The 16,526-nt window shown below is 48.8% G+C and overlaps 1 protein-coding gene across 6 annotated transcripts in view; it reads right to left on the reverse strand.

Moving 5' to 3' along the window:
- PFKFB2 (6-phosphofructo-2-kinase/fructose-2,6-biphosphatase 2) overlaps positions 1-16,526 on the reverse strand; it is a 29,113-nt gene that overhangs the window by 9,121 nt on the left and 3,466 nt on the right. For 5 of the 6 annotated variants that reach the window (XM_006754375.2, XM_006754372.2, XM_015569304.1 and 2 more), the window contains 13 exons: positions 16,018-16,125; positions 9,659-9,784; positions 8,636-8,732; positions 8,151-8,217; positions 7,936-8,010; positions 7,514-7,570; positions 6,514-6,638; positions 4,195-4,402; positions 3,637-3,783; positions 2,530-2,634; positions 1,641-1,770; positions 864-926; positions 558-622 (listed from right to left, as the gene is read on the reverse strand). In XM_006754375.2, coding sequence (XP_006754438.1) covers positions 558-622; positions 864-926; positions 1,641-1,770; positions 2,530-2,634; positions 3,637-3,783; positions 4,195-4,402; positions 6,514-6,638; positions 7,514-7,570; positions 7,936-8,010; positions 8,151-8,217; positions 8,636-8,732; positions 9,659-9,784; positions 16,018-16,108 — 1,356 coding nt within the window. In that variant the 5' untranslated portion in view covers positions 16,109-16,125. Of the gene's footprint in view, positions 1-557; positions 623-863; positions 927-1,640; positions 1,771-2,529; positions 2,635-3,636; positions 3,784-4,194; positions 4,403-6,513; positions 6,639-7,513; positions 7,571-7,852; positions 7,889-7,935; positions 8,011-8,150; positions 8,218-8,635; positions 8,733-9,658; positions 9,785-16,017; positions 16,126-16,526 lie in introns of those variants that run through there. The other variant, XM_015569311.1, reaches the window with a different exon arrangement.

Below are 16,526 nucleotides of genomic sequence, written 5' to 3' on the forward strand. Positions count from 1 at the left end.
CATCATGCTCATAACCACAACACTCATCCTGCCCCTGAGGCCGCCTCCTGAGCCCTGGCTGTGGCCTGGTCCCCTGGCCCCAGGAAGATAAAGGGTTGTGGAGGGAGACGCTCCTTGAGCATCGAACTCCAAAGCAGGAAAGAGGGACCCAGAAAGGAAGGGGCTCACTTAAGAGCAAACGGACTACCGGGACAGACCTAGGAACAGAACTGCACCTCTTCACCCCACCTGACAGGTGAGGGTCTGCTGGATCCTGCTTCCTAAAGGGGGGGAGGGGGGAGAGAGGAGGGCGTTGCACTTCACTTCAGCCAAACGCTTTGCATTTTTAACTGGCTTTCCAGGAGGTCCAAAGGTCAAGACTCATGAAAGAGGTACTAATCTCTAAAAATAGTTCATTCCAACATCTCTGCCTCTTGGAAGTGAGCAGACTACCTAGGACATGAGTCCTGGATCTGTTTTCCTTTTGTACATAAAAGCAACCCCAGTGTCTTGATGCCAAAGGTTCCAGTTCTCAAGGTGGCAGGGAACCTGCACGCTCGTCTGTGGGAAATACTTACCGCTGGCTTGTCTCGGTGAGTGTTCACAGCCTCCACGTTGACCTTAATCGTTTCCACTTTGCACCCTGGGAACACAGAGGAGAGCAAAGAGGCCTTTGAGGGGCAAAGCTCCGAGAAAGATCCCTCTGTTTCAGCATGGGCAAGCACACCAGAAAGCACGCCTACGTCCCCAGTACATACATACATTTAAAAACAGGGCTTTCCTGGTACACAGGGGCGATGAAGTTGAACTTCTACACAAACTTCAGAGAAATCCTGACCTTGCTCAATCCCCACCTTCTGCCCAGCTCCTAAATGCATATTTACCGTAGGCCACGGGAGTAAGTTTGAAGATGGTATGGAGCGGGCACCTCAAGTACGGCAGCTCATCTGAAAGCAGAAAGACCAGGTGAGGAAGCCTCTTCGCATGGAGTGAGGTCAAGCTAGTGGCAGAAAGAGACTAAGGAGCGCATGAGTTTTCTTTACCTTGACCTGGAGTGATCCAGCTCCTCCCTTCACCTTGACCTAGAGTTATACTGTCCTCCCCTGAACCCCAGACAGTGATCAAGACAGCCACCCAAGCAACGGCGTGGCTAAGGAAGGATGTAAGCCCATTTTCGATCCCTCCATGCAGACAAAACAGGAGTAAGAGCTGCAGCCAGGACCCCATGGAAGGAAAGAGCGTGGCCCACCTGCAGGCTTCTCAGCCGGTCAGGTAGGTCGGGAAGGGAAGTACCGGCACTTCCAGCTCCACCCAGAAACTGTCCTAAATCTAAGGATGAAGATGCTTCTAAGGTACCACCCTCCTTGTAGCCAAAGTAACAAGCTGGCATGTCCAACCGCTTTTCTGAGGCTGCCAGAAAGGTTAGCTTGAGGCCGCCCTCGAGCCAAGCAGGACTGAGCAGCCCAGCAGCAGCCCCTCCACTGGGGGCTTTCGGACCAGCAGTCAATTCAGCCAGGAGCTGGCTCGGTGGCTGCTGGGCGCCCCACACTGGTGCCTGAAGAATGCACTCCAATTTGAGTGAAAGAGGGGGAAGCCCAGTTGCCAGGGATCCTGGTGCCACCCGGAGCCCAGGCCCCTCCCAGACCTTCCCTCAATGGCACCTGCGCCCTTATCCAAGAAGTAGGCCAGGAGGCAGCGCATGACAGCCTGGTGGGAGATGACGAGGACATTGCCCTGGCGCTCCAGCTCCATGATGACAGGCTCCAGCCTCTGCACCAGGTCCTGGTACGACTGTGGGGGGGGAAAGTGGGCAGGCTGCTAGGAGGCCGGGGGCAAGCTGGCAGCCGAGGCAGAGGCTGTGTCCAGAGTAAAGAGGCCACTGCTCCTTCCTCCCCAGCTGGCTTCCCTCCTAGAGCTTCAGCGACTGCATGTCGCCTGCTAACTCCCCAGCTTTGGAAGCTCCTAAGAATATTGAGATCTTTCAAGGGCAACACTCAGACTGAGGAAACTCCAGGTCAGGAAGAGAAAATCTGCATTCAGCGTGTGGGTTTTTTCTTCCCCAGATAAACGGGCAGAGCATGAGGCAACAAGGGGCTCCTGGAGGCTCCCTGGGCCTCGGTCATACTGTTGACTTCCTTCATCTCACACATCCCTAGACTGTGAAGCCACTTAGACCAGGAAACAGCCCAAACTCTGAAGCTGAGAGGGATTTCATTCACAGCCCATATATCTACTTGGTGCCCATATCTGGGCGTGGGATGTAGTGAGTGGAATGAAAAAAATAAAGTGAAAAAGATGGTGTTGATTCTACAACATACTCAACACAGCTTGTCTTGCCGCTCTTTCCCCTAGAGATCTTAACAAATGAATGAGGCATCTGACTGCCTAAGCTGAATTAAAGACAGTAGGACCCAAAGTTAGGAGAATAAACTAAGTTCTGCCTCAAGTACCCTTTCTAAATCCCCCTAAATCCATTCAATCCTTCCCCCAGATTAACACCAAACTCCCCAGCACAGGGCAGGGCAGTGGCGCCACATGAGGGAATCTCACCTCCCCGCTAGGATAGCGATACAGATATTTCTCTTGATCCCGAAGTGCGAACTCCTCTGGGTACTGCTTCTCAATCTCTGCGTAGGTCATCTCCTCGCACACGCCCTGCAAGGGGCCACACTGGCTTACGGAGGTACACTGGCCCACACAGCCCCACCCCACGAAGGCAGAAGACACTGAGGAACACTAGTTTCTTACTACGTGCCAGGCACTGTGCCGGGTCCTTGCACGTCCTGCAACTGCCTGGCCAGTGTGTCTGGGACAGGCGGGGAGAGGGCCACTGCGGAGAGGCGGCGGCTTCTCTAGCATAAGCTGCCGCTTTCTCCTACTACTGCGGGGAATTTAAAGGTCGAGAAAAGTCAGCGGGATAAAAGGAACAGGAAGCAGGGAAGGAGAGGCAGCGGAAGGGACTGCAGAATTCGTGCAGAAGGCAGAGAAGGGTTCAGAGGGAGCAAAGAAAAAGGATTGCCTACTTTTGTGCTCAAGGACAGAGAAAGCCAAGGACACAAATGGAAAGGACTTTTTTTTAGAATGGCTGGCCAAATGATCTAAGTAGACATTAAAGAAAAGAGCTGTTTGCTATTTCTTTTTCCCAGGAAGAAAATATACCGAGGTACCAAATGGAACTCCCAGGTGCCCCCAAACTGGCTGGAGTGCCATTCCTGGCACAGGTGTTCTAGCAGCAGGAAGCCCTAATTAGGGGTAGAACTGTTCCTCCTTCCTCCCCACACCAGCCACAGTGTTGGCTTCTGCAATGTCTCTACGTGGTGGTTCTAGACCAGTGATGGCGGACCTATGACACGCGTGTCAGAGGTGACACGCGAACTCATTTTTTTGGTTGATTTTTCTTTGTTAAAGGGCATTTAAATATATAAAATAAATATCAAAAATATAAGTCTTTGTTTTACTATGGTTGCAAAGATCAACAAATTTCTCTATGTGACACGGCACCAGAGTTAAGTTAGGGTTTTTCAAAATGCTGGCATGCCGAGCTCAGAAGGTTCGCCATCACTGCCCTAGATGTGAGGTCAAACTGCCCAGACGGTGGCTTCTGAGAGCGCCTGCCTGAATGAGAGGCTATCCAGGCCATCCGCGCTTCCCACTCACAGCGTCAATCTCATTGAGAATCTTCCACTGCTCATAGGTCACCCCCAGCGACTCGGCAGTCTGGATAGTCCTCTTCAACTGGCTCGTCCACACCTTGAGATCTGCTATCTCCTGCTCCTCCAGAAACTTCCTGAGAGCTTGGGCAAACTGGGGTGTGAAATAAAAGTTTAAAGAGAGGAAACACGGACACACACATACACCTGCTGACTCGGCCGAGGAGGGCACCGTGCGTGACCGCAGTCAGAATCGGAAAGGTGCTCCGTGCGATAAACCCAAGAGGAAAGGAGCTTCCGCTGAGGTGCCCTGGTCTCTGCCAAGCACCCAGGTTGTGCCCGATAACCGATGGCTGAACGACCACAGCAGGGATGGCTCCAAGCTGTCCACCCTTCACTACGGAGCTAGAATCAGTGAGCAAGGAAAACCTTTAGCCCTTGCTGGACCGTCTGAAACCTAAGCCTCAGTGGGGTTTAGGAAGAAGTAAGGGGATAACAGAGATGACCTCCACTCCGCCCTCTAATTCTAAGCCTGGGAAACCCAGCCTGCAGGCTAACTGCTCACCTGTTTGCCCCGCACCGAGAGGCCAGAGTCGCCCCCAATCTTCCCCAGGAGGTTAAACTCGCTCTCCCCGTGCCGGCAAAGGTAAATGGTGCGGGGATAGACATGGATATTCATGAGGTAGTAGACTATCTTGCTCTGGATGTAGTCCTGGACTCTGTTCACTAGGAACCGCTGGCCCACGTTGATCACCTTGATGAAAGAAAGATCCCTGGGACAGAAGGGAAAAACATCCCTGAGTATAAAAATCTAAGGATAAGGGTGGCAGGGGAAAGGATGTCACAGTTACTCACAGACTCACAGCAGCTCTCCTCCTCCCCTGTCAGAGCCCCGCCCAGCTGAATGGTAAGAGCTGGATTACTCCCCAGAACCAAGACGAAGTACAAATCTCCCAAACTCCTGGTCAGTCCCTCAGTGCCTACACTATGCCGTGAAATAAGTGTGATCGACAGAACTCAGGCTCCCGTGAGGGGCTACACTAGATGACCTGAAGGTTTTGCTAACCTTGAATTTGGGTGAGAAGCACAGCCCCCAATCTGAGGGGTCGTGACCTGGCCAGAGTACAGCATCACCAGCTGAGGGGGAGGCAGGAGAAGCAGAACCAGAGAAACCTCTGTGCATTCCCGGCATCTACCTACATCAATCTTCTCTCAAAGGCACTTCCATGGACAGTTCGCTTTGTGGCTATCATGGAATTACCTCATTATAAAAATAATGCTTATTCCAGAAAGATTTTTAAAGGTACATTGATGCAAATAAAAATCAATGTACCATAAGCCTACCACCAGAGATAACATCTATAAACACACACACACACACACACACACACTTCCAGAATGTGTTCTATGTAGGACTTTGGGGGTAACTAAAGAATACACTATTAAGTCATATCGAAGGTGGTGCTTTGCAACCTCTTATAAAGAACACCTGCAACTACTAACATTCCGGGCAACCCCTTGAGGAACTGAAAGACTCCACAGCAGACCAGTGAAGTGATTCAGCAGTGGTTATGCACACTTGTCTCATTTGCTTGGCTGCAGGGCTGTATTCTTATTGGCTAGAACTGGAAACTGCTGACTGCGTGCCTTTTCAAAGGCCACATTCTCACAGGTTTTTTTTGTTTGTTTGTTTTTAATTTACTGGGGTGACACTGGTTAATAAAACTATATAGGTTTCAGGTTTACAATTCTACAATACATCATCTGTATATTCTATTGTATTTAGCACTCCAAGTCCTCATGAGTTTCCATGTGCACACATCTTTCTTCAACATGAACTTGACCTTTTGCTATGGCTCCTATACCTCACACACATCAAGTTAACGTGTATTGTACACCACTTTGCTGATAGATGCTGCCATAGTAACGACAGCTAGCCATGATCAGACATTTCACTAAGCCAGGCATGTCCTGAGAACTTCATGTTTAATTTATATACCTAACTGTTATCTGTTATATGTAACAAGATACACATTAGATATACATTACATGCATATACACATGCATATAACATACACATTTTATATTGTATATGTGTTGTTATATATGTATACATATGTATTAATCTATATTATTTAACATATATGTACACACACATACACTTTTAAAATTGATCAAAAGCTGATGACATAACTCTAAGGGGTACCCTACATTACCCTCGTTTAAAACTACTGATCTAGAGCAGTGCTTCTCAACCAAGGGTGATTTTATTCCCCAGGTAATGTCAGGAAACATTTTAGGCTGTCACAGGTTGGAAGTTATTACTGGTATCTAGTGAGAAGAGGGCAGGGATGCTGCTAAGTATCCTGCAATGCACAAGACAACTACACAGAATTATCTACTTCAAAATGTCAACAATGTGGAGGCTGAGAAATCTTGCTCTAGAGCAGAGGTGGGGAACGTCTGGCCCGCAGGCTGTACAAGGCCCACACAATCATTTGGTCTGGCCCTGCCAAAGCATTAGAGGTGAGTTAATTCAATGTCTGACCAAATACAGCAGACTAATTTTTAAGTTGATAATTTTGTATGGCCTGAGAATTATGTTATAAATACCCAAATGGCCCTTGGCAGGAAAAAGGTTCCCTGCCCCTGCTCTAGAGGAGAGAGAGGAAGAATTGATGATCGTAAAAACAAAACAAAACACTTCAGTGTACAAGGGTAAGATGCAACCCACATAGAAGCCACAAATCCATACCTTGTTTCTCTGGAGAGATACAGGGTCTGGAATGGCAGCAGGAAGTTTGGGAACAGAGAGAGCGAAAAAGGCTTTTTTCTCAAATGAGATCCGTATTTATGCTCTTGAAACCGTGGCCTCAAACCTTACTTGTCATAGTTGTCTGGGTCAAGGGGCTGATAGGTGACTTTGTAGCACTCAATTCTCTTTAGGAAGTCCTCCATCACATTCTCCCTGTTCCTTTCAGGGTAGTCAGGGCTGGACACCTTCACTTCCTGGAATCACAGAAGAGCAGGACCTGGTCAGAGGGCTGCCCTCACTGGCCCTGCTGCAAGCAGCCACTGCTAAATAAAGAAAAGGAAGCCCACAGCAGTGGCCTTTCACTGCAGCGCTGGCAAGCCCCACTCACTGAGCACCACCCCCACTCTGGCCTATGATCCTGGCAACCCAGAAGGGCAAGACAACTGGGGAGTCATGTGCTTGCCCTTGGCTGAAGGACAGCCGGGAGCCAGGCAGCGAAAGCTGCTCCTGAGCCCCGATCCCTTCATGCACCTCCTGGGGAAGACAGAATGTGCTTCCATTTCTCCCTACGACCATTTAGAATAAGATGCGTGATTGGACGCATGCCTGACTTGGGCCAGACGCCTCTTCCTTAGACGATCCCAAGGGCCCACGGTGCTGGGAGAGCGCCATCTTGATACCATGCGTGGATGTCTACTTGGCACAGCACAACCCATCAAATGGGCACCGGTTTATACTCTGACCATTAGACAAATGCTGGGCGGGTGACCTTCCTAGAAAGTGGCCCTGACAGACCATGAGAGTTTGGTCCATTCTAAGAAGACACCTAGGCCTTTGCATCCAGCTAACACCCAGGACACGGGGCCAGGAATCCTCCAGTCTAAGTCTTGGTCTCCATTCAACAGCTAATTTTTATTTTATTCCTCAAAGCCTGTTTCCTCTCCCAAGAGTGTGGAAGTACAAAACGGTGCTCTGGCACATCAAATTGATCAGTCAGTGATGTTAAACATGTCTATTTCTTTCTTTCATTATCCAGCAGACTCTGCCCTCCTACCGCCCCCTGCCCCCCTCCACATACACACCAGGCACAAAGGATAAAGAGGTGGTGGTATACAGGGGTGTCACCCACCAGGATGTTGGCAGCGATGACATCAGGATCATCACACACAGATTCCACAAAGAACACCTGGCCAGAAAGAGAGGGCAGTGATAAATGAGTCAAAATTGGCCAGGCTGTTCATTAAGAGCACATGCTCATACCTACCTCACCCAGCCACCACATCCCCTGGGATTTTCTTTCATGACAGTGCCTTCAAGGCCTGTTCATTTAAAAATAACTCTTACCACATCCCCAGGGCCTCAGACATATAGGCTAAGGGGCTGAGAAAGTACCTGCAAGAAAACACTCAAGGATTGTGGGCCTGGCCCAAGAGAATAGAATCATATACCCAGTCTTGGCCTCACTCACCAGAGCCAAACCAATCTGCATGTGCCTTCCAACTGCCCACTTCCACTCATCCCCTTTCCTCCGACTGTGGAGTCAGATCCTACCTTGAAGGAATTCTCCTCGGCAAAGTTCAAAATCATGTCCCTCCTCTCCCTAGTTGTATTGGTGGCATCAAACACCTGGGAAGAGCGCCCACAAGGTCAATGAGTGGGGAGCGAAAAATGGAATCCCTCCAAGGTGGACCCAAGGGGGCGGGGGGAGGGGTACACAGCTTTGAAAGGGTAGAGACCAAGGCGGGGAAGAGGTAGGCAAAGCTTACCGCAATCTGCCCGCTCTCCTCGGTGAGATACGCCTTAACGTCTTCTAGGGCCACCACAGCACACTGTCTGCCGTGAGAGCAGAGGAGATCAGCAGGGCGAGTGCAGCGAGACCAGGCTCGGGCATAGCTAGAGACCGGCTATCGGAGTCACGTCCCTTCCTGCTTAAGTTTTCTCACTGGTCAAACACTTCCCTAACTACACCTTTCAACTCCCCACTGAGATGTTTATATCAGCCTACATCTGTCCCTTTCCCCCAGCCCATGCATATATCTTATCCCTCTGTAGGCTTAATCTGCAAGCATGCATACATCTCCCTAAGCCCCGTTCTTCTACCCACACAAGCCCAAAGTGACCTGTTCAGAAGATAGCTTCCACTCCAAATCCCCACAAAATATTTACTGAAAGGGAAACTAAGTCCCATCACATCCACTCTTAGGATGGCCGAGAAAGGGCTGGCCCAGAGGTCAGGGGTCAGAAGACTCACTTGCGAATCTTCATGGCCTCCTCGTTGTCGTGCCGGAAAAAGTCGTAGGACTTATAGGACTTCACTGCTTCGCGCCGATACACCCCGAGATTAAACACTGCAGAAGACACCAACACCCCTAAGCACTGAGACAATACAGTGACCCCACCAAAGGGGCCATCCTGGTCTAATGTCAAGAGTGGCCAAAGGGGATTAAAAAAAATAAAATAAAACAAAAAAGCACCAAGGCATGTAGGGAACAAGTCCCACTGGATCAAACTCATTTAGTCATGTCTCATTTTACCGACATGAAGCGCCACCAGGATGTGAGAGGGGCAGATCCAAGCTGGAAACCAGGAACTGGACAGTAGGGATGCATTGTTGCCGGGTAGGGCTCTCTGAGCCCCTAGGTGAGAGGAGTCCCCATTCTCCCCTCCTTCTCTCTCCCCCCACCCCCCCCCTACCCCAAGACAAGAGGTCCTGCCTGGATGGCATGGCTTCATATTCCCTGGTTACTTCTTTTGATTCTTCTCTGTTTAGGTGATCCCAGAGACATGCAGAACTGGGGCAGCGTTAAAATAGCGCATCAGCATAGAGGGAGGGTCAGGGAGGGAACTGGGGCAACATGCAGAGCCATCCGCCTGTGGACTGAAGGATCCCAGGTTCCAGTATGGTCAAGGGCACATGCCCAGGTTGCAGGCTTGATCCCCAGTTGTGGGGCATGCAGGAGGCAGCTGATCAATGATTCTCTATCATCACTGATGTTTCTATCTCTCTCTTCCTCTCCCTTCCTCTCTGAAATCAATAAAAATCTATTTTTAAAAAATGTCAAGCGTATATGGTCAAAGGCATTGAGGAAAGAATCATATTCTGGAGGAAGTAAGTCTGTGAGCAAGAATAAATTCAGCAAATCCAGAAGTAACAACTGCTTCTGCCAGAAGCACCCTGTAACCTTGATGCCAGGAAGAATGAATCCCGCAGAGCCTGTGAGATGGAGGAATGGATCGTTTCCCTTCCCAAATGAATGACACGACCCGCACCTACCTTTCGTGGGCACTCCAATCCAGTTGAGGTAACGTGTGAGTTTCTTGGACACATAGGTCTTGCCCCGGGCTGGCAAGCCAATCATAACAATTAGCGTCGGGGAGTTGGTCATGTAGGATGCCCACGCTAGAGAGAAAGGAGACACAACAGAGCTGAATGACTAGGGGCCAAGTCAGCTGCGTGCACAGGGTTAGCGACTTCATAGCTAGACTCTTGTTTAATCCTCAAACACCTCAGTGAGACAAGGGTCCAGGAAGACTGGGAAGGCAAACTGAAGACTTATCAGGCAAACCCTCCTGAAAGAGTAGAAGAGTCATGTAGGTTTTCAGAAAGTCTCCAAAACATGAAGATATGCTTTCCCCATGTGCCCAAGGTCTCACAGAAGTACCCGAGGTGGAAAGAGATAGAAAGACAGTAAGATGGCACCCTGCTCAACGCAAGGATGATATAGCTTCGAAGGAGGGTCTTATGTCTGGAGATCCTACCTATTTAGAACTGAGCAGGCTCCTAGAATAGGTCCAACAGAGTGTCTAGGCTCATATCTCATCTATCCCTTCAGAGCCATGGGCAAGAATTAGCTTGCCCACCACAAAAAGAGCCGGGCTTCCAGTTGTTTTGGCCTTGCACTCGGGACATGACCTTAAGCCAGAATGTCTAAACCACCAGTGAGATTAGACTGCGGAAAAGCCTACTTGACCATGTTCCGACTAGACCTCAGGAAACTTCAGTGAAGCAAGTTGTTTTGGCCTTGCACTCAGGACATGAGCTTAAGCCAGAATGTCTAATCCACCAGCGGAAACGCCTCCTTGACCAGGTTCCGACTAGACCTCAGGAAACTTCAGTGAAGCTTAGCCCACAAGGGCATCACGGCCAGCCCGCCTCAATGGCCCACAAGAAAGCAAGACAATTTAGAAGCAGGAACAGTCATTGGTTCGGGCTTCCTTAGGAAACTTATTCAGGGATACGCATTTACATACTCACTGGACAGGTGGGCAAACTAGATATTCAGAGTCAGCCAGGTGACTTGCCTATGGACACACAATAAGACAGAGAAGAGCTGGTACTAGAGTCCGGATTCCGTGCTCCCTCGGTGGCTTTTCTCCTTAAAAAGAGCCTGTGATTTCTCATCCGCTTGCCCATAGGATCTGGCTCCTCTCTGCCCATCCTGCTGTTAGAGGAGTGGTGGGTGAGGGCCCCGCACTGCTGCCAACCACTTCCCACGGATCAAGACCCAAAGGAGGTCATCTGGGAGGCTCGGCTCTGTGGGCTCCTCTAAGGGCACAGGGACGGGAGAGGGAAAGAACCAACTGCCTTCACTTCCCAGCACTGCTTTCCAGAGGGTGCCCTGCAAGTCGTTGCCACTGCTCTACCCTGGGACAAGGGGACTCCATGGGGCTAAGAAACAATTCAGTAAAATCGGGGAACATGGGTGGAAAAGTCATCATTTCTCTTCGGGGAAAGGAGTGTCAAAAGAACTCAGTGGAGAAGTGGGCAGAAGGGCCCGGTAGAGAACAGGCCTCGGAAGGAAGAGTTTCCTAGGGGTGTTTGGCAAGAAGTACACGGAAGCCAAGGAGTGGCCCAAGTGGTGAGGGAGGGGTAGGCTCAGGGTCAGAGGGCTTGGCACATCGACAATTCCTGGCCTGGGCACCGGAAGTGATTTTCATCTCTCATCAAATCTGCAGCACGAAAGCAAGAGAACTCAACCCAGCATCCTCAGCTGATGTTCATCCCTGACCCCTGACCCCTGACAGGCAGATCTATCTCCCTGGGATCAGCTGCCCCGGGATTTCAGTATTTAAATCCTCCTGAGTCTTCACTTTCTCCAGCTCAGCGCCTCGCTCTTCTCCACCCCCCATGATCTGGCTCATTACCTGCACTTCCAGGCCTGCTTTGTCCACACCTTCCAGCCCATTAGGCGCTTCCCCAAAGGTCCTGTTACCTCCCTAATGCTGAAAATAAACTGATGCTCGGGAGCTGCCCTGCAGCCAAGGAAGGAACCAGCTGCTCTGTGTAAACCAAACTGGACTGAGGGCTCGGAACAAAAGAAAACACGGGTCACTAATGTCTCCCCACAGTGGCCCCCAGAACCACACCACCTGCCTCTGCCCACAGTCCTCCCACACACATCTGCCGCAACCAGGGCTTCTCATTTTCCACACTTCCTGTCTCAAACTGCCACATTAGCAGAACCAGGAACAGACTGTCCTGCCTGTTAACAAACACCCTCACCTTAATTTTCAATAGTAGACACTTCATGCTGATTAATTTCAGAGACAATGTAACACACCCATGGGCATATCATGGAAAGCTGTTTCAATCTTGAAAGCCTCTTCTATCTTCTTTACATGAGGTTTAACTCACTTTCTCAGTCTTTCACTTACTTCCCTTTCATGAACACACTCAGGGAAATGAGGAAATGAGGGCTTGGTGACTTCCCTCCTATAGACAGACAAACTCAAGCTCAGAGAAAACCAGCATGGCCCACAGTAGAGAGTCAATCAAGGTCAGGGCTCTGACCAGACTCCTGGTTTCATGGCCACCCATTCAGTCCCAGCCTCCACTCCTGTCAGCACCTGACCAAGGAGCCATGTGGTAATAAGCACAACCAAGCTTTCTAATCCGATTCTGAAGGGTGGCCCGGAAGGCCACTGGTTCCCAGCCTTTTCAAGATCAAGGCCTTCTTCACTACTTGTCCTAAGTAGAGCCAACATTTTTGAAATATGCTGCCCATTAAAGTGTGTTTCATTAGTAATATCTTCTCTTTTTTACTCATCAGAAGTCATAAACTGACAGTTATCGCCTTCTATTTGACTGATAGGCATGAAATACCCAAACTGCTAAGAAAGTTGTTTTGCTAATCAGTGCAGCTATCCTATATAATCCTATATAATAACAGGCTAATATGCAAATCGACCGGACGGCAGAAAGACTGGTTGCTATGACACGCACTGACCACCAGGGGCAGACGCTCAATGCAGGAGTTCATGGCTGGCGAGCGCAGCCACAGTGGCAGGAGCCTCTCCAACCTCTGTGGCAACACTGAGGATCTCTGACTGCTAGCTTAGGCCCGCTCCTTGTGGGGAGCTAGCTTAGGCCCGCTAACCCATCAGTTGGGCATCCCCCAAAGGCTTCAGGACTGCAAAAGGCCAGGCTGAGGGATTTCGTGCACCAGGCCTCTAGTAGTTAATAATGCCCAAGTACCATCAATTACTTTGAAACATTAAAACAGTTTACAATACAGAACTTTGTAGGGCAGTCATGCTGATCAACATTTTAAATGTATCGATCTTTTCTTCTATTATTTCTATAGAAAAGTTGCTAGCACAAACATGCAAAGGTGTGTTTGTGTGTGTGTGTGTGTGTATGCAAGGATGCTCACTGCAGTATTGTTTGTGATAGTGGAAAACTGGAAACAGAAATGTCCATCAGGGGGAGACTGACATATCCATACAATGCAATACTGTGCACAATGAGGTAAATCTGGATTTAACTGACATGGAAGAAAATGTCCAAAATATAGCAAGCTTAAAGGGGGTGGGGTGGGTGGAACAATGGCAGCAGAACCAAACGTGTACAGCGTGAACCTTTTTTTCTTTAATAGGATACACCAGAATGAGCTGTTAGAAAGAGGCAGACTTAACAGGGACAGGAGAAAGTGTGGGAGATTTTTTACTTTTCACTTTCTTTCTGTACTGTTTGAATATTTCATGAGCATGTGCTGCTTTTGTCATTAGGGAAAGGTATACATGGGAATTTGTCTGTTCCCGACCTACTCAAAATAGTAAAGAATAGATGAAACGAAGAAAGAAAAGAATGTAGACCTCCCCACCCCCACACACACTACTGCTTTGAGAGCCCTGACAGCAGTCCTCCGAGCACCTTCAAGGCACCTCAGCCATCACTCCACCCCTGCAGCAGCTGACGTCCCAGGAAGGTTCTTTTGGAGGCTTTAGTTCCCTAAAGTAATCTTCCAATCCTCAGCTCAGTCACTTCATAGAGTCCAAGTCAGCCAGCACAGGTGTAATTAGCACCAAGGGGATAATGGCTGAGCTATTAATAAAGGAACTGCCGGGTATGAACACTGAGCAGCCAGGGGAGCCCGTTCCATGATGCAGGCAAATAACAGAGAAAAAGGAAATGAATTAACATATAGTCTCATGACTGCATTTCTCCTTTGACCGTAAGGGTTTCATAGTCCAACCGGAAGGGAGAAGAGATGGGGCAAATGAAGGACAGGGGCTTTAGGACAACCCAAAGGCTTCCAGTGGGGCAGAGGGTGGAGCTTCGAGAGGAGGATCAGAGCCCAAACCAGGACTGAAGAGCCAGAGGGCTAAAACCTGGGATTACTGTTTCTTGGCTAATCAGAAACCTTCAGGGCAGAAAATTTGCAAAGAGTCAGGAAGGCAGATAGGAGATTCCTTTGGAGAATGAAGCAGGGTCAGGACTGACACTGGGCATTCATTGTGCAGGGTCAGAGGCTCCCACATGTATCAGCTCCTCCCCACACATGTACCAGCTCTCTGTGCCCTGGTGAATCAAGTGCACCTCTCTTTAGAATGTGCACCCACACCCCAAAATCTGGGTTACAATGCTGTCAAATAAGAGGAGAAAATATTCTTTACTGAAAATATAATTCTTCACGGGGTTCTTTTAAACAGAGAGCTCCCCATCAGAGCATGTAGACCACAACTCAATTTAGATATTTCAAGAATAAACACAACATGCAAATAGAACCGCCAGTAAAAATAATACACCTAGCTACGTGCCCAACACTCTTCTAAGTGTTTTCCTATATTTACTCATTTAATTCTCACATCACTGGGGGGTGGGGGTGGGGAGATGGGAGGAATGCTATTAGTATCCTAATTTTACAAAGGGGGTACGCAACTTGTTCAAGTGCACATAGCCAGGAAGTATTAAATCCCAGATTCAAACACAGAGGTTCTTACTCTAGAGCAGAAGTTCTCAACCTGTGGGTCTCGGCCCCTTTGGGGGTTGAACGACCCTTTCACAAGGGTCGCCTAAGACCAACGGAAAACACATATAATTACTTACTGTTTTTGTAATCAATCACTGTGCTTTAATGATGTTCAATTTGTAACAATGAAAATACATCCTGCAGATCAGATATTTACATTACGATTCATAACAGTAGCAAAATTACAGTTAAGAAGTAGCAACGAAAATAATTTTATGGTTGGGGGTCACCACAACATGAGGAACTGTATTAAAGGGTCACAGCATTAGGAAGGTTGAGAACCACTGCTCTAGAGGCTGCACTAAAAACAGCCCGCAGTATCTAGGTTTCTGCCCTCGCAGAGAAAGGAGACCCTAACCGGCGAAGTATGCCAACCCCAGTATGACATCCAAACCACCTGCCCCTGCTACAACCCAAAACCCAGCAAGCCTCATGGGCGCCAGGTGAAGAGATTATCATCATTAATCCTGAGACTGAAAAGGGCATGAGATCAAGGTCAAGACTCTGGGGAAAGCTTTGAACATGAGATGATTCCAGGTCTCATGCTGCCTGGCTGTTTCCACCTGCCAATATATATATAACCACTGATGTGAGAAGACTGACTGAAGGCAAGATGCAATCTGGACACTGGGGGAAGAAGGACTGGCATTCCTTTAGGTTCCCCAGGACATCTGGAGCCCAGTGGCCCAGGACCTTCTGAACCTACTGACCCTGTTGACGTCTATAATAATGCTTAGCACCGCAATTGCTTCATCGCTCTGCAATCCCACCTGCCATCTCTGTCTAAATAACTAGCATTGAAAAGCTCCGGTGAAACCTCGTCCCCAAAGGAATGAATCTGTAGGGAACATAATCTGCAAAGTTCAAAGGCTACACCTGTGAGAAAGTAAGGTGCCCAAGACACAGAGAAAAGTCTCTAATGTCAGGGCTGGTTCCACAGAGGGTGGTAGCAATGGGTTCCTACTTGCAATTTCTCCAATAAGCAGCACCCTCCCAAAAGGTAGCCCAAGAAAAAACCAAGGGAAACTGTTCACAATGTCTGCCCCAGGTAATTCCTGCACACGGTCACTCCCAGTGTATACTACTAATGCTTGCCCTAGCTTTTAGCCTGCAGTGTGCAGATACTCCCAGGAGGCAGATACTCCCAGGAGACAGATTCAGGTGTAGAGAGCAGTAAGAAAATGCTGGGCTCCACCCGCAGGCTAGCCCCAAGGACAGACACTTCACCAAGTCTTTTTCTTCCCTTTGTAGACTTTGTTTTCAATTCCCCTGTCAAAGAATTACTTCTCACTCCCACCAAGCAGCCAAGTCTCGGATGACAACTGTATTCCCAAGATAAAATTCTGGGAGAGTGCAACCCTCTTTTTTTGCCAGAACTTACAACATATCTTCTTGGACCGTCGAAGATTGGAGGCTGTGGTTTGATTGCTGCTATTGTTCTGTACTGAGGAAGATGCAGTATCGTCAGACATGGCGGCTCTTCAGAGGTCTGGAAGGGACAAAAGGAATGTAAGGGAGGGAAGGAAGAAGACGTCCTTCAAAACACTCAGTGAAGAATGGATCCCTGAGGTATCAGTGGGAAAGTCCAGCCTCTTTCTCCCAGTTAATAGCTACCTGCCCTCGGACAGCGGTTCTCAACCTGTGGGTCGCGACCCCTTTGGTGGTCAAACGACCCTTTCACAGGGGTTGCCTAAGACCATCCTGCATATCAGATATTTACATTACGATTCATAACAGTAGACACATTACAGTTATGAAGTAGCAACGAAAATAATTTTATGGTTGGGTCATAACATGAGGAACTGTATTTAAAAGGCCAGAAGGTTGAGAACCACTGGCTTAGATACTAAAGAGACATGCAATGCCCAATCATAAAATGTTATTTGTTTT

The sequence above is a fragment of the Myotis davidii genome, unplaced genomic scaffold, assembly GCF_000327345.1.
Source record: "Myotis davidii unplaced genomic scaffold, ASM32734v1 scaffold710, whole genome shotgun sequence".
NCBI lineage: Eukaryota > Metazoa > Chordata > Mammalia > Chiroptera > Vespertilionidae > Myotis > Myotis davidii.